Source organism: Aquarana catesbeiana, linkage group LG03, assembly GCF_042186555.1.
Source record: "Aquarana catesbeiana isolate 2022-GZ linkage group LG03, ASM4218655v1, whole genome shotgun sequence".
Taxonomy (NCBI): Eukaryota; Metazoa; Chordata; class Amphibia; order Anura; family Ranidae; genus Aquarana; species Aquarana catesbeiana.
In genome coordinates this window covers 655,907,447-655,929,719 of record NC_133326.1, presented here as the reverse complement: position 1 = coordinate 655,929,719, position 22,273 = coordinate 655,907,447, and the positions used below count along the sequence as shown (strand labels likewise).

The following is a 22,273-nucleotide window of genomic DNA, read 5'->3' as shown; positions in this document are numbered from 1 at the left end:
TTAATCCCACCGTATGTAGGAGTCCTCCTCTGTTGATTGCTCTATGGACTATGGAACAATGCAACTAGCGTGCCCTGCTCATTCCAAACAAACATTAGTGAGGGGGGAAAGGAGAGGTTCAGGAGCTCATGGGAGGAAGTTACAAGAAGGCATTAAAGGGGAAAAAAAAAAAAAAAAAAAAACAAACACAATAAGGGATTGTTTACAATAGAAGCAAGGATTGCCGCTCCTCTGAAAAGCGATCCATTCCTCTATGTGCTACTCACTGCGGAATTTGTTTGCACTGTTCAAACATGAAAATAGGACGAGCCCATCCGCAGTCCCAAAACCTTTCCAGACATGTAGTAATGGATTTCATGTAACAATTTGATAGAGATAGTATGTAAAATAAAATATATATATATATATATATATATATATATATATATATATACATACACACATACATTTTTATTTATTTTTTTTGTTAACATACTATCTCAATAAATGAAAGATTTAATTATGGATTCAAAGCTATAGTTTTAATAAAAGTTGAGATTAACTAGAGGATTATATTTATTCACTGACCCCAGGGATCACTTCCAACACCCAAATACATGCTGTGATCATTAAGTCGGGGATCACACGTGAACAAGCTTCATGTTATGCCCGAAATATGGACGCCACATTATTTATTTATTACAGGTACTTATATAGTGCTGACAATTTACATATATATTGTACATTCACATCAGTCCCTGCCCTCAAGAGCTTACAATCTAAGGTCCCTAACTCACATACACATACTAGGGCCGACTTAGACAGGAGCCAATTAACCTACCAGCATGTCTTTGGAATGTAGGAGGAAACCCACGCAGGCGCAGGAAGAACATACAAACTCCAGGCAGGTAGCGCCGTGGTTGGGATTTGAACCGACAACCCTGGTGCTGCCTGGTGAAGTGCTAAGCACAGTGCTGCCCTATTGGTCCAAAAGGTGAACTATGCCTTTTAACAATCCTTATTTGGGGTGACTGCCTTTGTTTTCTTCCCCCCACCCCTTTATTTTCATCTGGTGATCCTGCCAGTAACACACTTCTTATTCTATGGTGACAACGCTCACCCTGCCGTATCTATAGAAAGGCGGCGTTGTCACCCTAGACGGGGAATTGTGTTTGGAATACAGAACCTGCTCCTCTTCTCCATAACATGGGGGCAGGGGGGGGGGGGGGGTGTTCTGTAGTCCAAACACAATTCCCGGTCTAGGGTGACAACACTGCCTTTCTATAGATATGGCATGGTGGGTGTTGTCACCCTAGAATAGGAAGTGTGTTACTTGCAGGATCACCAGGTGAAGATAAACAGATGCAGCCTCCACATCTAAGGAACAACTGATAGGAGTCCAGCACAGCTCACTGAATTTCTGGCAGGATCAAGAGGTCTTTATTTATTTGCACTTATCAGACAGATAGAACAAAATGTATTCAATGGTAGATCTAGCAGACTAGAAACAAAATGCAAACAGGAGGAATTCATTTTTGGAGTCTACTTGCACTTTAAGGGTTATACCATCCTCTGGCCAGCTGTTTACTCTCCAGCAGCTGCTGCCTGTCCTGGAGGAATGATGGGACTTGCAGTTGCTCAGCAGCTGGGAAGCCACAGGTTGCCTAATACTGCACAGCCAGGAAGCATGCATTGTGCAGTAATAGATAACACACGCTGGTTATATTAACACTCATATTGGGCAATGCAAATACCAATACTAAGCCCCTGTAGCACAAATCAACAGCTGACAAGATATCATATTCATTCCCCTCTTATCAAATGGTTTCTCCCATTCTCCACTACCAAACATTCATGATGGAACAAACCAACAGCTGCTAGAAGGAGGAATGGGGGGGTGCACGGACTGTACCATTATGGTAAAAAGAGTGACACAGTGACAAGGCTGTATTAGAAGCAGGAGACTGGAAGGGTGATCGGGCAGTGGCTTTATAGAGCCGTTACCTGGTCTGCCAGTTCCTCAGCAGCTTTCATCGCATCCCCAGGCGCCATCTCCTCCTGTGACTGCTATTCAGTGAGCCCGTCCGCCTAGCAATCAGACTAAAGCAATGAGTGCCGGGGGCGTGGCTTCCCGTCTCCACGTCAGGCTCCTAGGCTCGCTGCCGTTGGACGAAATCGCCAGGCTGAGGAAACCAACGTCTTCCGTTCCGCCAATGGCTGCGCCCCAGCTCACGCTTCAATGAAGTGATTACTATGAGAGTGGACTGCGGCAAGCGCGGAGCGGCCATCTTGGGTAAGGGCGATTTGCCCACACTGTCAACGTGGATTCGGGAGGAATACATGTCATGATGAATGAGTCAGTGAGCAGAATAGATAGAGAGAGCAGAGTGGTGAGAGGGGAAGGAGAGCATAGCAGGGACACCCCCCATATGTGACTGTTTTCTACATACATCCTTTACAGATCCCTGGGAAGAACAGAAGGTTGCTAGAAAACACATTGGAATTAAAATGAACCTGTCACAGCCCAAGAATTGCAGCCCCTCACTATGTTCACTCAATGTCATACCCATATCGCCCAACTGTCCCGGATTCCAAGGAACTGTCCCGGATTCCAAGGAACTGTCCCGGATTCCAAGGAACTCTTCCTGACCCTGAGGGACTGTCCCTGACTCCGAGGGACTGTCCCTGACTCCGAAGGACTGTCCCTGATTTCCAGGAACTGTCCCTGATTCCGAGGAACTGTCCCTGATTTCCAAGGAACTGTCCCTGACTCTGAGGGACTGTCCGTGATTCCAAGGGACTGTCCCTGATTTCCAGGAACTGTCCCTGACTCTAAGGGACTGTCCCTGACTCTGAGGGACTGTCTCTGATTTCCAGGAACTGTCTCTGATTCAAAGGAACTGTCTCTGATTGCGAGGAACTGTCCTTGACTCAGAGGGACTGTCCCTGACTCTGAGGGACTGTCCCTGATTCAGAGGAACTGTCCACATTGGAATTAAAATGAACCTGTCACAGCCCAAGAATTGCAGCCCTTCACTATGACTCAATGTCATACCCATATCGCCCAACGGTCCCGGATTTCCAGGAACTGTCCCGGATTCCGAGGAACTGTCCCTGATTTCCAGGAACTGTTCCTAAATCCGAGGAACTGTCCCTGATTTCCAGGAACTGTCCCTGACTCCGAGGGATTGTCCCTGACTCCGAGGAACTGTCCCTGATTCAAAGGGAACTGTCCCTGATTTGGAACAAAGCTCCTCTCTCCCTCTTTCCTCCTCATTTGTCCCTCATTTTGGTCTGATCTATATAGTTGTATAACCACTTCACCTCGGGAAAAATTACCCCCCTTACTGACCAGGCCAATTTTTGCGATACGGCACTGCGTTACTTTAACTGACAATTGCGCGGTCGTGCGATGTTGTACCCAAATAAAATTGATGTCTTTTTTTCCCCACAAATAGAGCTTTCTTTTGGTGGGATTTGATCACCTCTGCGATTTTTTTATTTTTTGCGCTATAAACAAAAAAAAAAAGACCGACAATTTTGAAAACAAAAACAACAATATTTTTTACTTTCTGCTATAAAACATATCCAGTAAAAATCTAAATGTCTTCATCAATTTAGGCCGATATGTATTCCTCTACATATTTTTGGTAAAAAAAATCCCAATAAGGGCATATTGATTGGTTTGCGCAAAAGTTATAGCGTCTACGAAATAGGGGATAGATTTATTCTTTTTACTAGTAATGGCGGCAATCAGTGACTTATAGCGGGACTGCGATATTGCAGCAGACAAATTAGACACCTAACTGACACTTTTTGGGGACCAGTGACAGTGATCAGTGCTAAAAATATGCACTGTCACTGTACTAATGACACTGGCAGGGAAGGGGTTAACATCAGGGGCGATCAAAGGGTTTAATGTGTTCCTAGCCAGTGTTTCAGTGTAGTGGGGGAGGTGCTTTTGATACTTAAGGCTGGGTTCTCACTATAGCGATGTTCCCGCATCCTATCTCCCCCGCAGGCGATTCACGCTGCCCTCTGCGAACCGCTGCGGGTGTCAATACAGTGTTAATGACACCCCCAGATCGGTTCGCAGATCCCAGTGCGAACTGTGAATTCGGACAGGAATCGGATTGCATGGATATGAACACTCATGTGATGTGATTCCAGTGGGGGGAAAAAAAGTCCCTGCACCTTTTTCCTGCGAATCCAATGCGAGTTTAGCCATATAACTGTATGGCTGAACTCGTATTGCACAGACATCGCATGCGATCGGCACAGCAGTGCGGGTGTGAATCCCATGCGATGTCTGAGATCGCTATAGTGTGAACCCGGGCTGAAGGCATGGATCAGTGTTCCTGCTTCACAGGATCCATGTCTTCTGTACTAACAGAATGTCAATCTGCCTTGTTTACATGGCCCCCCCCTCCCGCTGTGTAAAATCACAGCGGGAGCGAGCCACCGGCCAGAGGTCAGTGGCTGCCCGTCCTTAGGGGGTGCACGGATGCCGGACACAGGGCACTATGAGAAGCGCCACGTTGATGCAATCACGAGATTGCAGACGAGGCGCTTAATTTGCAGGATGTTCACCTGCTTTGTGGCGCATTCCATCGCGCCGAACAACTTCCGCCCGTAGTATCACTATGGGCGGGTGCTTTGTTCTTGGAGTTAAGACGTTACTTCCGGTTTCCCTGTGCCACAGGGAAACTGGAAGTGACGTCAGAAGCTCTGTGGAACGCACGGCGGAGATGGTAAGTGAGGCTGCAAAATAGGTGAACTGCGAGCGCCATGCTTGGCGTTCGCAGTCCACTAAGCTCTGTTAGGAAAGCGAATGGCTATTCCCTTTCCTAACACTGAACCGCCTCTCCGCCAATCAGGTGCTCGGGTCTGTTACCTGTCACCTGATTGGTTGAAACGACAGGCGCCGCTATTGGATGCCTATCAGGAGGCAGGAGACGCATGAAGGACCCCGCTCGTCGCTGTCACCCGCTGCCCGACAGACACAGGGTAAGTGCCGGGCAGACGGCGAGCGGGCGGGGGGCACACTGGCAGCATTTAATGGGCACACTGGCAGCATTTGATGGGCACACCGGCAGCATTTAATGGGCATTCTGGCAGCATTTGATAGACACACTGGCAGCATATGATGGGCACACTGGCAGCATATGATGGGCAGTTGGGCACACTGGCAGCATTTGTTGGGCACACTGGCAGCATTTGTTGGGCACACTGGCAGCATTTGATGGGCACAGTGGCAGCGTTTGGCACAGTAGCTGTTTTGATGGCACAGTGGCAGCACTTGATGGGCGCAGTGGCAGCGTTTGGCACAGTAGCTGCATTTGATGGCACAGTGGCTGCGTTTGATAGCACAGTGGCGGCACTTGATGGCACAGTGGCTGCATTTGATGGGCACAGTGGCAGCGTTTGGCACAGTAGCTGCGTTTAATGGCACAGTGGCTGCGTTTGATAGCACAGTGGTGGCAATTGATGGCACAGTGGCTGCATTTGATGGGCACAGTGGTTGCGTTTGATGGGCACAGTGGCTGCAATTGATGGGCACAGTGGCTGCAATTGATGGGCACAGTGGCTGCATTTGATGGGCACAGTGGTTGCGTTTGATGGGCACAGTGGCTGCGTTTGATGGGCACAGTGGCTGCATTTAATGGGCACAGTGGTTGCGTTTGATGGGCACAGTGGCTGCAATTGATGGGCACAGTGGCTGCAATTGATGGGCACAGTGGCTGCATTTGATGGGCACAGTGGTTGCGTTTGATGGGCACAGTGGCTGCGTTTGATGGGCACAGTGGCTGCATTTGATGGGCGCAGTGGCAGCGTTTGGCACAGTGGCTGCATTTGATAGCACAGTGGCTGCAATTGATAGCACAGTGGTTGCGTTTGATGGGCACAGTGGTTGCGTTTAATGGGCACAGTGGTTGCGTTTGATGGGCACAGTGGCTGCAATTGATGGGCACAGTGGCTGCAATTGATGGGCACAGTGGCTGCATTTGATGGGCACAGTGGTTGCGTTTGATGGGCACAGTGGCTGCAATTGATGGGCACAGTGGCTGCAATTGATGGGCACAGTGGCTGCATTTGATGGGCACAGTGGTTGCGTTTGATGGGCACAGTGGCTGCGTTTGATGGGCACAGTGGCTGCATTTGATGGGCGCAGTGGCGGCGTTTGGCACAGTGGCTGCATTTGATAGCACAGTGGCTGCAATTGATAGCACAGTGGTTGCGTTTGATGGGCACAGTGGTTGCGTTTGATGGGCACAGTGGTTGCGTTTGATGGGCACAGTGGCTGCAATTGATGGTTTTTTTTTCAAAAATGTTTCCGTTTTTTGCGCCCCCCCCCCCCCAAAAAAAAACTTTTGAGCACCAGCCGCCACTGCCAGAGGTGCAGAATCACATATAAAGGAATATTAGTGGTAAAAAAAAAGCACTTGTGGGTTTAATTTATCTTTTTTTGTATAATTCTCATTTAGGGGCGTGGCAGGGGGTGTGTCCTATGCCTACATACTTTTGCCAATAGATGTCCCTCATTCCTACCAGAAAAAGTTGGGAGGTGTGTATACCCTCCATTACCACATAGAGAAAAGATACACATTGCACACCCCACCCCTTACACTTTAAGACCCATTTATATTTGGGCGGTGCGTTACGTCACGCGTGTTACTGTGCATTATGTGACCTGTGTTTCCGATTAGCTGCGGCTGTTCAGCCTGTACAAATCAATGATAGGCTCCGAGGAGCGATGACACGCGGCTAAAGACAGATGAGGGGCCCTGGAGGTAAACTGTATACAGAGCCACTCATCGAGGGCCACATCTAGGCTATCTTATATGGGGGTGCAGTATGAAAAGTCTGGGGGGATACTGTCCACACTGTGTATGTAAGTCACTGTGAACCAGTGCCCCTCACATCAGGAGTCATCAGAGACCCCCTTACATTAGGAGTCTTCATCAGAGTCTCTCTTTACAACAGAAGCCCTCATCCATGTCCCCCTTACATCAAGAGTCCCCATCAGAGCCCCCCTTTACATTAGGAGTCCTTATCAGAGTTCTCCATACAGGAAGGAACTGTCCCTGATTCCGAGGACTTTCCAGTCCTGCCTGAAGGAAATGGAGAACAAGTGATGTGGAATGCAACTGAAGTCAACGTGGTTAGATGATGCAAAAGGCTTAAACTTCTGCCAAACATAACGATAAGTGGAATCCATAGATGATTTCCGGGAGGTCAGAAATGTCAACACTTTGAGGAGCCTGATATTCATGAATTCCCACAGTTACGGCCAGGCAGCCCACATTTGGATCGAATGGACCTTCCCAAATACATGAAAGACTCGATGGAGGACACATTGACACCATTTAGATATTTGTACATCAACCCACTTATTAGCTCTGTTACCATCTCTGGACTCTCTCCAGTTCCAGCACATCCTTCCTTGAGAACTAGTGACCGCAACTGGACAGAGAGCATACTCAAGATCTGGCTGAACCAGATTTAAGTGTAAAGTGGTATAATAATTATAGTTTTATTTGACCCTTTTTAATGCATGCTAATTGTCTGCTGGTTTTGCTTGTTGCAGCTTGGCACTGTATGCTATTGCTAAGTCTGTCATCTACTAGGACCCTCAGATTATTTTCCATCCTCGATTCCCCCAGAGGTTCCCCCCCAAGCCTGTAACGTGGATTCATATTTTTAGCCCCCAACTGCAATACTTTACACTTTTCTACATTGAACCCTCATTTGCCATGTAGTTGCTCACCCCTCTATTTTACTGAGGTCTTCTTGTAAAGTTGCTATATCATGTTGTGAGATTATTACCCTGCTTAGCTTTGTATTGTCAAAAAAAAAATGAGATTAAACTATTTATACTAATCTCTATATCATTTATGAACAGAAAGAAAAAAACAGAAGCCAAGACACTGGATCACTGAAGACCCACCAACCAAGCGCTCACAAACAATGGTTGATTGTAGAGTTTATGTGTCCATATGGTTAGGTGAAAGAAGCAGTAAAAAGGGGGATGTAAGATCCATAGATGACAACAAACCCCCAACAGCAAATGGGGACCAATATCCTGGGAATTCAGCAGGGAAGTGAGGCCAGACTGTGATACACCTCACTTATGCCGCATACACACGATTGCTCATCATGACAACAACATCCATGGATTTTTTTCCAACAGATGTTGGCTCTATCTTGTCTTGCATACACACGGTCACACAAATCTTGTCGGAAATTCCGAACGTAAACACGTACAACGAGCCGAGAAAAATGAAGTTCAATAGCCAGTGCGGCTCTTCTGCTTGATTCCGAGCATGCATGCAATTTTGTGCGTCGGAATTGTGTACACATGATCGGAGTTTCCGACAATGGATTTTGTTGTCGGCAAATTTGAGATCCAGATCTCAAATTTTGTTTGGTGGAAATTCCAATGGAAATTTCCGACAACAAGCCCCCATCGAACATTTCCCGTCGGAAAATCCGACCGTGTGTACGCGGCATTAACCGTTTCGACCAGCGGAACTGCTAACCATGCACTCACAAATGAATTGTGGATTGTGAAGTTTGTGTGTACATATAGTTGGATGGAAGTGGCAGTAAATGGGTGGTGGAAGATTTGCAGAACTACCAACAGCAGATAGGGACCAATATGCCAGGAATTCAGCAGGGAAGTGAAAGACTTTGATCTGCAGCTCTTGGCAGTTCAGACTAGAGGAAGGATCCATTGAATATGTAAGAAAAGCAGAAGTCAAGGCGCTGGATCAGTATAAATGCACCATTTATTGATTAAAACATATCCAGACTTACAGTTAAGATAATGAGAAGCAGCTCCAGGAATAGAGATGAAATCCACTGAAAACAGCAGGGCACTGGAGGATTGGTGAGCCGAACGAAGGTAAGCAATGTCTGTGTATTCTACCAACCTCTATGTCATTCACAGTATGAACAAGTTAAACAGAATTGGTCCCAGGACAGTGCCTTTGGGTACCCCACTTGCAACTCTAGACCATTCAGAGGATAAGTTATTTATCACCACCCTTTGGATGCGCTCCTGTAACCAGTTTTCTATCCAGGTACATAAACTATTGTCAATGCCATCAGACCTCAATTTTTTAATTAACCATGTATGGGGTAACTTATCAACTGCTTTGGTAAAATCTATATACACTACATCCAGAGACCTTCCAGGTTGATCTGGCAAGAACAATCCTTCATACATCCATCTATGTGAGCTAACAGGGCTTCTCTGGACTGGGCTAGGATCAGGATGTCATTCACATAATGGTAATGGTAAATTTGAACTCACTGGTGATGAATAAAGTTTACCATTAGCATATTTATACAGGTTCTTGGAGCTATTCTCAGGCCAAACGGTAAAAATTAGGACTGGTGACAATCGTTGACATGGAAGCTCAAGTACTTGCGATGTTCCTGGGTTATGTAAACATGAAGGTAGGCGTCCTTGAGGTCAACTAAAACTATCCAATTCTTCCTCTGAATAATGGAGGCAATGATCTGCAAGGACTCCGTGTGAAAGGATTCCACCTTTTGAGATCCACAGTGGATTTCCAGATGTCTTTTTAACAAGGAAGATTGGGGAATACACTCCCTCCCCCTCTTCTCCTGCAGACACAAGGACAAAGGAGTTTTGACACAATAATTGTGAGATGTTTATCTTCGCACCACACTACAAACCAGGAATCTGGGACCCTCCCCATCCAGATTTGGCTGAAAAGAGAAAGTCTTGCTCTCACCTGTACCTCCTGGGCAGGAAAAACTTCAGAAAGCCTTCTTCAGGGGCCTTAAAAGATTGGATGCTCTTGGCTTTTGACTGCCTAAGAAAAGAACTCTGGTTGGGTTCTAAGGGACTTGCATGAATTCTCTTCTAGGCTGGTAAGACTGTATGTCCTTGAGGTCTTCTTCCAGGACAAAAGGGCTGCTGACTGTGACGGGAGGGCCCATGGAACTCAGAATACATCTTATGTCTAAGTCACCCTGTGCCATCCTGGCACAGTGTGAGTGAGAAAATATATCTTGGACTACTTAAAATGGGACAGTAATATTTGTCCAAAATATCTCCCAGGATGTATGTTAATTGAATGAGCTGATCACATTGTCCTCTATACAATGTAGGAGACGGGACGACTCCTATTGGAGCTCATGTTAATTAGGTTTTGTTTGTATTGTTAATTGTAATTAGCTCCAGCTATTGTGTTTATATTACTGTGTGAAGCTCGGTGCCCATAAGTCTGTCATCTAGTCTGGGTAAATTTTGTAGTAAATTAGCTCATGTTAATTAGGTTAGCTTTGAGTCATCCTGGTGTATAAATGTGGGTGAGATCTCAAATAAACAGTTCTGATGTACTCCAAGACTGGTGTTGTCTAGTTCTTGGGGGTTCCTATAGCCAGATCCATTGGACTCGTGTTCCAGAACTTAGGAAGCGGTATACTGACGGAAGCACTCAAGCGGAGTGTGGGACGTTCCGTGACACTGACATTGCCTTGACTCCTGCAAAAGGAGGCCATATTTTTTGCTCCAGCCATGCGGTGGATTGCCTCATCCAAGGTGTTACCAAATTGTGCCACCTTGAAACAGTATGGTGCATAAACCTTGTTTTGAGGTCAAATCCACTGACCAATGTTTAAGCAGAGGCTGTGTCTGACAGTAACAGAATTAGTCATGATTCTTGTGGTCAGCTTGACCAGGTCCATTTCTGCTTCGAGCAAGAATCCGATGACAATCTTCTTTAGTGCTGTGAGGGCTGGATTATTCTCTGTCCCTGCCTCTAGAACCGGATCGACTCTCATTGCTCTTGCAACCAAGACCAATGCTACCTCCAGTTTATAAGCCAACTCTGCTGTAGTAAATACTCTCTTAAGGTTGGAGGGGATTAGGGAGTCAGGACCCTAAGGAGAGCATCCCTCAATTCAGAGTTGGAAGAATGTAAAGAACGCAGTTTTGCCATCATATTTTGTAAAGCCAGCTTTTTTGTTGGGTTTAGACTACTCCTAATCGGTTAGATTCTTTACTTTGAGCATCAAGAAAAAAAACAGTCAATACTCTAAGTTTGGATAGTACTTTCTAGTAATTTCCCATTCAATTGCTTGCTTTGCATCTGAAACAAATGGAGAAATTAATGAAAAATCTAAAGAATAAGCCTCATTCTCTTTTTCCTAAAAGAACAGTTCAGGGTATTGTCACAAGAGCCGCCAGGCCTAGGCGAACCACCTTTGGGGGCTGTCCTCTGAGGGGGTAGTCTTTGATTTGTTTAAGCATAAATTCCTTCATGCTTTCTGCCGCTGCCTCCCTGAGATATGATTTGACTTCCATATCCTCAGCATTCTTTTCCAACTAAAGCAAGTTTCGCAAACCAACTTGTCAAACACAGGCTCCATGCCACAGGCCCAGCATGTGCCAGGCCTTTGGAAAGAGGAATGCCTGTGAGATAATTGTGAATGGCAGCAATGGCGACGGGGTGGCAGGCCAGGCTGTGGTGATCTTCATTGATGACACCTGTGGGACACTTGGATTTTGCCTTAACATATGCAGCCTGAGGTGTGGGCAAGACTGTGCTCACTGGAAGAAGATACAACTGGCTTCTGACTTCTAAAACCAGGTGCTCTACTCATAATTCAGAAGCAAAATTAGTGGGAAAAGGAGAAGCCATTACTCACCATGCTCTTTTACAACTCAGTGAAAGTCTAAATGGAAGACTGGCCCCCTACTTGGAAGCAGAATTCAGTGCCTTAAGTTCAGAAAGGACAGAAAAAAATACTAAGATGGAGAGCACTTATCCACTATGGGCAGGGAAAGTACCGGTATATTATCCATGACGTTGCGAGTTTTTAAACTCTCAAAGCTGCTCCCATCTCGCACAGCCTCTGTATACTCCCCCAATGCCTCCTTTTGGAAAAATCCATGTTTGCAAGAATTTTTTCAAAGAACTGATGGGGCGTTCTGGTTCAGACATGGAGTGAAACTAATCTCACACCTTTTCTCATCGGATTCCTTTCGCTCCTTCTCTGACTTACGCAGGGTTTTTAATCTCCCCTCTACGGCTTATATCCAGTATCTTCAGTTTCGACACACAGCTGTGGCTGAGTTTGGCCTACATAATATCTCCATACAACCGCCCCCCCCCCCCCCCCCCTTTGGAATGCCTCCTGAATGACCCATCTCATGCTAAACTTGTTTCTACATATTACTCTTCCTTACTTCACTCGAAAACTGATAGACTTTGTCTCACTGCATTTAGATGGCGTTCATATATACCTGAACTCATGAAGGTGGTGTGGCAGGAAATTCTCCCACTGCAGGTCCCCACGGTAATCTCCTCTAGGGAAAAGGTTATCCAGACCAAGTTTTTATATAGGTCTTATTATACTCCTAGTCTCCTTTTCCGTGTAAATAGGCTGCTCTCTGCTATGTGTTCACAGAGTTCCTCAGCGGATGACACACTTTACCATATGGTATGGGATTGCACACCTATCAGAGCGTTTTGGGCTGAAATCACTGCTTTCATTAGCTCAATTACTCAAATACCTACTGTTTGTAACCCCCTAAGATGCCTATTTGGACATATTGATGATGACTCTCTCCCTAAACGTTCCCAGCTTTTTCTACGCTTAGTTTTTCTTCTATGCCAAGAGATCGATTGCTATGCACTGGAAATCTTCAACTCCCCCTAAGGCTGAACCTTAATAATCAGGAGCTCCCATTATACTAACTGACCTACAAAGCTAGGGGTTGCCCCCTGAAAATGTAATACAATTTGGGACCCTTAGGTGACCTCAAGCTGTACTATACCACCTGATACGTCAGGTGGTACTTAAGGTGCTGATTGGACCTATGGTTTACTTGCTGAAAAATTATTCTGCTGCTTATATAAATTGTTTGTTGACGATTTATATTTTACCTACTTTGGTGAACTAGTGTTGTATAACTGCTCTTCCATTATATATTATCGGTGTATTAAGTGGACATCTGGTTTGCATTGTATGGTGTTACCTGAGCTATAACTGCTCAATTCTCTTTTTGTTTTTGTCTTTGTTTTCTTTATAAAGTGTATATTTTATATACTGTACAATAAAAGTTACCTTTAAAAAAAAAAAAAAAAAAAGATGGAGAGCACTTAATACAGGCAGAACCACAGAAAAGTGACAGCAGAGGGTCGGCAGCAGCCATGGTAGAGAATCACCAGTGTAGGTAGCAAATCCAAACCCACATTGCCCCTGAGCAATTACGAAAGTAAGAACAGAAAGGCAAAGAAGAGCCACTCAATAGGGCGCCTCCAATGTGGGACCCCCTGCTGCCAGAGATGAGGGGGATGACTTCAGCGAAGAACACCAACCCACACTGGAAAGCAGGCAGCTCTACATGTGCCACAGGACAGAAGGGAAGCCTCACAGATAAGCAGGTAGGAGAGGAGAACAACTGGCAAGGAATGCAGCAGCTAGAGCAGCCCTTGAGAGAACTATACTTACCACCTCCTGTACACATGTATGCACTTTGTTTAAATCTTTCGGCTCTGGTACTAGGAGCACCCTATCATCATTTGGGTTAACCTCCACCAGAGGGTCATCTACTAGGGACAGCATGAACCCAGGTAGGCATAGGGTACACCACACAGCAGAACAATTCTAGAAAAAGTCCACTGCAAGGACATAAGGAGAACATTGGCAATTTATTAGTGTAGACAGAGGCTGTCCTACAGGGGTCAAGGGGCAGAGCTGACCCATTGTGTGCTGACATGAGGCAGAGCCAGGAAAATATTTCACAACAAAAGATGGAGGGCTTAAGATGACTTCTGCCACAGAGAATAACGGGAGGTCCAACAAAAAAAGTTGGAACGTATACAAAAAATGTTGTTAAGAGGCCACGCAACATGAATGGAATGTCCAAAAGTGAAACTAAACCCACCTGTCCTTTGCAATCAAGGAAGCTTCCATCTTAGCCTCTATTTGATCTGCAGTTGCCATGGTGCTGCACATGTGATCAGTTAAGACACTTTATGGCTTGACAGTTTAGTTGAGAGCAGAAGCTAGGGTTGCTACCTTTTCTTCAAGCCAAACATGAACACTTTAGCGGTGCAGGGCATTTTTTTTTTTTTTCACAGTATTCACCAGTGTTTCTCAACTCCAGTCCTCAAGGCGCCCCAACAGGTCATGTTTTCAGGCTTCCCATTATTTTGCACAGGTGATTTGATCAGTTTCACTGCCTTAGTAATTAACCCAGCTCTTTCATCCTAGGGAAATCCTGAAAACATGACCTGTCGGGGTGCTTTGAGGGCTGGAGTTGAGAAACACTGGTATACACTATGGGGTGATAAAAGACCTGGGACACCTTTGGGTGCCCCAAGGAAAGTAGTAATGTGGCGTGTATAGTGTGCGGGGGCGAACAATGGATGTGGCAAAAGTGCTCTCGTTGACATCACCGCCTAGCTTCCCAGTGATGCTGAACCTGCCCCTAGACAGGTGCCCACAGCTCCCGGACGACAACAGATTTGTGTGTGACTATCTTGGTTACTTGGGGAGCCACAGCCCGGTCTGAAACCTGGACACATGATTCAAAACCCAGACTTTCTGGGTGAATCCTAGACAGGTGGCAACCCTAGCAGAAGCAGCTGTGACAGTTATCATTCATGGCATGCCTTGAATATGATGGTTTTGAAAAACAGTTGTATTGTTGAGTTTGGTTTCCTTTTTATGCAACACTTGTGAGCACATAAGGAGCATGCCAAAACATGCAGATAAGGATAAAGGGGCCCTGTAACTTTGTATCCTGTATCTGACACCCTAAAAATTTTTTGTTTTTGTACTCACCACTTTTTTATATCATATTCAGTGCAGCTTACATTAACCAGACATGGGGAAGTTCTTCTTGCATCAACTTGTTTTCCTCCTGCAGACCTGATCACTATGCTGTACAGAGGTTGAGAAGTGCTTACACATGTCAACACAGATATAGAAAATTCCTGCATGTGTCAGGTGCACTTAGACAGCATGAGAAGTAAGTTTGTTTTCAAAGAAAGGCTTGTACAGTATTTATAACCTTTCTAAAATTACACCAGGGTTTTTCTATGAGGGGCAATTTAGATAAAAATTTGCAGAATTCTTTTTTAAGCCTTCCAATTTAATATAAATATGACTGGCACAGGCCTGACAAATTCACAGTGCAAATGTAAATAGGACTCAAGCAGGCCTCAGATGTAAGCAGAGGAAGGCAATCAAGTTTCAATTCGGGATCAAGGAAGTATTACATTGTTCAGTGTCTAAATGGGGAAGTCTCCTTTGTGCGACACTATTGAAAGGAAGTGGCAATTATCCAATGCTACAGAGGGGAAGAGACAACATTTCTGCAAAGTACACAATGGAAGGGGTAAAGACATAGTAGCAGAAATTAAACAGCTTCACTTATAATCATCAGGTGACAGAAGTCTTTCATTAAAGCTGTGCGCCATTGTATGAATGGATTACAACTCCCTACAACATGGCAGAATTCTTTCCATAGTTCCGTTATACTGTCTCTGTATCACAAACATATGAGATTACAATGTGGGAGTCATACTCAGATATAAGCCATGTGTAGTTGATGGTGGTGGTCACTAGGGTGACCACATTTCGAAACTGCCATTCAGGGACAACCCCCGCGCCCCCCCAAAAAGGATGGTTTTTGATACTTTTTTTTTTTTTGTCAATTTTTTTGCCAGGACGCAGGGGGACAGCAGCGGAACGCAGGGGCAAATGGAGGAAGAACGGAGGGGGACAGCAGGATGGTGGGGGACACGGAGGAAGAACGGAGGGGGACAGCAGGACGGAGGTGGACAGCAGCAGAACAGAGGGGGACAGCAGAACGGAGGGGGACATGGAGGAAGAACGGAGGGGGACAGCAACAGAACGGAGGGGGACACGGAGGAAGAACGGAGGGGGACAGCAGGACGGTGGGGGACACGGAGGAAGAACGGAGGGAGACAGCAGGATGGAGGGGGACAGCAGCAGAACAGAAGGGGACAGCAGAACGGAGGGGGACATGGAGGAAGAACGGAGGGGGACAGCAGCAGAACGGAGGGGTACACGGAGGAAGAACGGAGGGGGACACGGAGGAAGAACGGAGAGGGACACGGAGGAAGAACGGAGGGGGACACAGAAGAAGAATGGAGGGGGACACAGAAGAAGAATGGAGGGGGACACAGAGGAAGAACAGAGGGGGACACAGAGGAAAAACGGAGGGGGACACAGAGAAAGAACTGAGGGGGACAGCAGCAGAACGGAGGGGGACACGGAGGAAGAACGGAGGGGGACACGGAGGAAGAACGGAGGAGGGCACGGAGGAAGAGCGGAGGGAGACACGGAGGAAGAACGGAGGGGGGCACAGAAGAAGAATGGAGGGGGACACAGAAGAAGAATGGAGGGGGACACAGAGGAAGAACGGAGGGGGACACAGAGGAAAAACGGAGGGGGACACAGAGGAAGAACGGAGGGGGACAGCAGGACGGAGGGGGACACGGAGGAAGAATGGAGGGGGACAGCAGCAGAACGGAGGGGGGTGGGGGTCTGGGGACAGCAGCAGAACTGAGGGGGGTGGGGGTCTGGGGACAGCAGCAGATTTGAGAGGGAGTGTGCATTGCTCACTGCTGTAACTAGGTAGTGGACTGTGGAAGTTACACTAACCTGTCCTGAAGTACTCTGGCGGGCGGACCTCGTGGGCGGGAGGGAGCCGGAGGGAGGACTCGGACGAGGCGGCTCAGTCAGGACTCACTCAGGACGGAGAGAAGTGAGAAGTTGAACTGTAGAGTGGAGACAGTCTAAGTCGGGCAGCTCGGAGTCGGCCCGGGTTGCGCTGCTGGCTGGCCGCTGGCAATGTGTGGCTGCTGGAGTAGTCGGCTCGGCGGCGGCTCCGGGTCCAGGACTGGCAGGCACCACCACTGACTGGGGCTGGCCGCTGGGCACAGGGTAGGTTAGTAAGCGTGGACTGGACTGGCAGGCTGGCGGCTGCTCTCTCTCTCAGAGGCGCGCTGCTCAGCCGTAGCGTGTAGAGTGTAGAGTGCGCTGTGCAGGTGCCCACTGCACTGACTCCCACGTGACTGACAGTGCCAGCTGACGTCACTGGTTGCTAGACGCGGGGCGGGCGGCCCTAGCCTAGCAACCAGTTAAGCTGCGCATATCTGTGTGTGTTACTTGTGTATACTGTACTGTAAAATGATAAGGCTGGCAGACTCGGAGACGGAGTCGGACTGGTGCCAGCCGGCGGTGTGTTTTTTTTTCATTCCGGGACATTTTATTGTCCCGGAATGAAGGTACCCAGGACACGGGACAAAAATCTCGAATAAGGGACAATCCCGTGCAATCCGGGACATGTGGCCACCCTAGTGGTCACACCAATAGCAAAGAAGACTCTAGTTAAAATATGCAACTGGTGGCAACTAGCCATGGGCAGTCACAGGATTTAGACTACTCCAAATAATGGCTGCTGATGAACACTTACCACTAGGTCCTGTAGGTCTCTTAGGCCTCGTACACACGATCGGATTTTCCACAGACAAAACCTCTAATTTTATCCGAAGGCGTGTGCCTGGATTTTGTCTTGCCTACAAACGGCAAGGAATTGTCAGCCAACAAACACGAATGTACTGATGTACTACGTGGTTTTTCAGCTCTTTAGTGCCACCCTTTGGGCTCCTTCTGCTAATTTCCTGTTAGTAGAAGTTTGGTGAGTGTTGATTTGCGCTTTTCATTTCGCGCTTTTCAGTTTGCGCTTTTCAGTTAGTTTCTGAATGGCCGTTCATCAACCAAACATGTTGCGGAATTGGAGGAGATAACGTGTTATTTATTATTGGCCTTGGAGTTATTGCTTTGACACAAGTCCAGTCCAGCAACAGGAGGAGGAGGAGTTCTTGGACCAAAAATTGGTTGCTTTATTAATCGTGACCAATTATGTCATATGCCTTTGCTGCGGGAGCTCCAGGAGAATAATCCAGATGATTTTCGGTATTATCTCCGGATGACGGACCCCTGCTTTTACCAACTCTTGGCATTCTTGACCCCCATATTAAGTAGCAGGACACATGCAGGAGGCTTTTATTTTATTTTTTGGTTAATATAATAATAATGATTTGATTTGGTATATTATCTATATTTTTGGATGCATAGAATGCGCATTTTGGTTAAGTTCTATTGGCAGATAGCATGTCTAATTTTATTTGTTTTCTTTTTTTTAATGCACAATAAAAAAAATTGTGGAGAATAATACTTGGCCATGTGTTTTACTTCAAATGACAGTTTGGGAGTAGGCAGTTACATTTAAAAAAATACAATGTAAAATTGACAAGGGACACCAACATAGTTGTATCTTTGATCTTAAAAACTGTGGGATAATGGTGTTGTGGTAACTTGCCCAAATAAAAAAAAAATCATAATAATATTATTCTTGATATCACTAGAAAAAAAAGCCTTTGAAAATTTGTTTGTAATAACTCCATCAGTATCCCCAGCAAAGCAGCTTCATTATTATCCAATTAAAGAAGAAGAGAATTGTGCGCTGCATTTCGAGATTTCATAATTTGCCACGTTACGAATGTTAATTCTCCATTACGGACGCCAGTTTATAAGACCGACCGCTTCTGGCTCATCCTTGCTTCCGAGTATGTGTGTTTGTACTTTGGACTTTTGTCCGATGGACTTGTGTACACACGCTCGGAAAATCCGACAACACACATTTGTCCGCGGAAAATTTTAAAACCTGCCATCCAACATTTGTCTGCGGAAAATCCAACAACAATTGTCCGATGGAGCGTACACACGGTCGGATTTTCCGCCACCAGCCTGTCATCACACATTTTCCCGTCGGAAAATCCTAATGTGTGTTCGAGGCTTTAGTTGACTAATAGACAGGGAGACCAAATTAAAGGAGATAAATAACTATACTTGAAAAATTCAGGGAAAAGGTGACAGATTCCCTTGAACACTGATACCCCTTTGAATACTTTATCCTGAATGGTCAAATTGACGGAATCCCTTTAAGGTTCAGGAAGTAAATTGGTGGTTTCCAGTAATACCGGGTTTGAGCATTAATAAAGATAATGATCTCATATAGCTCAGTTGTCCATAACAAAAATGACTGCAGTGCATAAGATAGTGTAAAGGCTCTTTTAAATACTGGTCTTTGGATCTACCACAAGATGCTTTGATAGTCACACTCCTCATGCAGAGGAGACTCATGCAAAAGACGCACACCAAAAACTAAGGTCATGATAGAAGACTGTCACAATTTAGTTTTAGTCAGAGTCTTTTGTCTTTTAAATGGCGTTTTAGTTGTATTTTAGTCATCTGAATTGTTTTAGTCGTATTTTAGTCAACTAAAATCTCCAGTACCAGTGGTAATTTTGTCAGGGAAACTTTGACGAAACACTGTTTAGATTACACTATCAATTTCAATCACTGTTAGAGCCACATACCAAGGTGATGCGCCATTCATGCAGTCAGAACGGAGCTGGAGGGGAGCTCATTAGCAGTGGTCATCTTTAAGTCCACCAATTGCACAACAGGTCCCTCTTTATTGGGGTTAGCCAAGCATCCTTCTGGTGGATCCCAGAGTGTGAGGACTGCCAGAGCATGGTCATCATTGTCCATGCACGTTACGATTTCTTACTAACTCATTTAGATGTGTAAATTTAAAGTGGACCTTCACCCTGTTTAATGACTTCATTTTCCTTCTCTCTAGGCCAGAATGACATCTCCCCATCCTTAGCCTCCTGGGATACTGACATATCCCAAGAGGCTTCGGGCAATCTCTGTCACACTGCACATGCGCTGGGCAATTCCTCTACAACACTAGGAAAAAGTGGCCCAAAATAGTCATTCAAAATTATATATATTTTTTTTAAATTTAGGCTGCATTCACAACATAGTGTTTGGGAAAGTGTGAAAATCGTTAAATTTTGCATTCCTTTATAAGACACGCAAAAACCACATGTAGAGGTACCCCCGTAGGGGCTGCTGAAAGTTGTAGTCCGTCTGTCACCCTGCCCAGCCCCGCGTTCACTTTCTCAGGCACACAGAGTCAATGAATAGTCCGTTAACTTTGTTTTTGTGTTTTTATTGAGGGGCTAAACTTGGATGGGGTTAGGGGATTCATGAGATGCCCAGAATTTGAGTAGAAACATTTGCATTGGGACAGAACTATGTACACTCCCAGTATATATTTACACTTCACACTCCTCCTGCACAAACATTAAACCTCATCTGCCACTTAGTCGCCCAATTAGACAGTGCATTGAGGTCGGCTTGTAAATTGGAGACATCCTGTAATGACGTTATTCCACTGCATAGCTTGGTGTCATCTGCAAAGACTGAAATGTTACTTTTAATCCCAGACCCTGTAAGGGTCCCAACACTGAACCTTGGGGTACCCCACTGATAACCTTAGACCTCATGCACACGAGACGCCGGTGCAAACTCTGCAGAACACATGTTTCTAAAAGCTGAAACCGGCGTTTAGAAACGCCCGTTTTGCCGCGTTTAGCCGCGTTTTACCGCGTTTGCGTCTAGAAGCGTCTGCAGAGCAGAGAACGTCATTTTGCGACCCAACTTTGGGGCCCCGAATCTCAGGGGCCACTTGGTGCTAGGAACCATAAATTTGGTGTGCTAACACAGTGAAACTAGCACTACAACATATCCAAATTCTCTGCTGCAGAAAAGTGCTTGACATTTTGCGACCCGACTTTGGGGCCCCATATCTCGGGGCCACTTGGTGCTAGGAACCCCAAATTTGGATATGTTGTAGTGCTAGGTCCACTGTGTTTGCACGCCAAACAACATATCCAAATTTGGGGTTTCTAGCACCAAGTGGCCCAGAGATATGGGGCCCCAAAGTCGGGTTGTAAAATGTTCCTTTAACCACCTCAATAAAGGGCATTTTCGCCCCCTTCCTGCCCAAGCCATTTTTCAGCTTTCAGCGCTGTCGCAATTTGAATGACAATTTCGCGGTCATACAACACTCGACCCAAATGAAATTGTTATCATTTTTTCCCCACAAATAGAGCTTTCTTTTAGTGGTATTTGATCACCTCTGCGGTTTTTATATTGGATGCCTGGCACTTAGAAAGAGGAGCGGAGGAGACACACGCTGGAGCGGAGGTTACCTCCGCTCTTGTGCACTGAGAGGAGCTGCTGCGTGGCGGTAAGTGCCAGGGGGTCTGTCAGAGCCGCGCACGGGGGGGTTGGGGGAGCTGCCAGAGCCACGAGCCCCGCTAGTTGGGGGGGATCGGTGGGCACAGTGGCTGTATATGATGGGCACAAGTGGATTTGTATACTGGGTACAAGTGGCTGCATATACTGGGCACAAGTGGCTGCATTTGACGGCACAAGTGGCTGCATTTAATGGTCACAAGTGGCTGCATATGATGGGCAAAAGTGGCTGCATATGATGGGAACAAGTGGCTGCATATGATGGGCACAAGTGGCTGCATTTGATGGGCACAGTGGCTGCGTTTAATGGGCACAATGACTGCATATGATGGGCACAAGTGGCTGCATATGATGGGCACAAGTGGCTGCATATGATGGGAACAAGTGGCTGCATATGATGGGAACAAGTGGCTGCATTTGATGGGCACAGTGGCTGCGTTTAATGGGCACAATGACTGCATATGATGGGCACAAGTGGCTGTAGAAGATGGGCACAATGGCTGCAGCCTGAGGCAAGTGGCTAAAGCCTGAAAATCCTCCATAATGCAAGTACCCACCCATTCCCACTCCTCACTATTTCTAATATATATATATATATATATATATATATATATATATATATATATATATATATATACAGTATCTCACAAAAGTGAGTACACCCCTCACATTTTTGTAAATATTTTATTATATCTTTTCATGTGACAACACTGAAGAAATGACACTTTGCTACAATGTAAAGTAGTGAGTGTACAGCTTGTATAACAGTGTAAATTTGCTGCCCCCTCAAAATAACAGTGTAATGTCTGGCAACAAAAGTGAGTACACCCCTAAGTAAAAATTTCCAAATTGGGCCCAATTAGCCATTTTCCCTCTGTCATGTGACTCATTAGTGTTACAAGGTCTCAGGTGTAAATGGGGAGCAGGTGTGTTAAATTTGGTGTTATCGCTCTCACTCTCTCATACTGGTCACTGGAAGTTCAACATGGCACCTCATGGCAAAGAACTCTCTGAGGATCTGAAAAAAAAAATAGTCGCTCTACATAAAAATGGCCTAGGCTATAAGAAGATTGCCAAGACCCTGAAACTGAGCTGCAGC

General features: G+C 46.0%; 1 protein-coding gene across 1 annotated transcript in view; it reads right to left on the bottom strand.

Annotated features, from left to right (window-relative positions):
• Positions 1-2,125, bottom strand: part of LOC141133386 (surfeit locus protein 4-like) — a 39,660-nt gene extending 37,535 nt beyond the window's left edge. Inside the window, exon 1 of the mRNA XM_073622745.1 lies at positions 1,984-2,125. Coding sequence (XP_073478846.1) covers positions 1,984-2,031 — 48 coding nt within the window. The 5' untranslated portion in view covers positions 2,032-2,125. The remainder of the gene's footprint in view (positions 1-1,983) is intronic.
• Between the last annotated feature and the right edge of the window lie 20,148 nt (positions 2,126-22,273).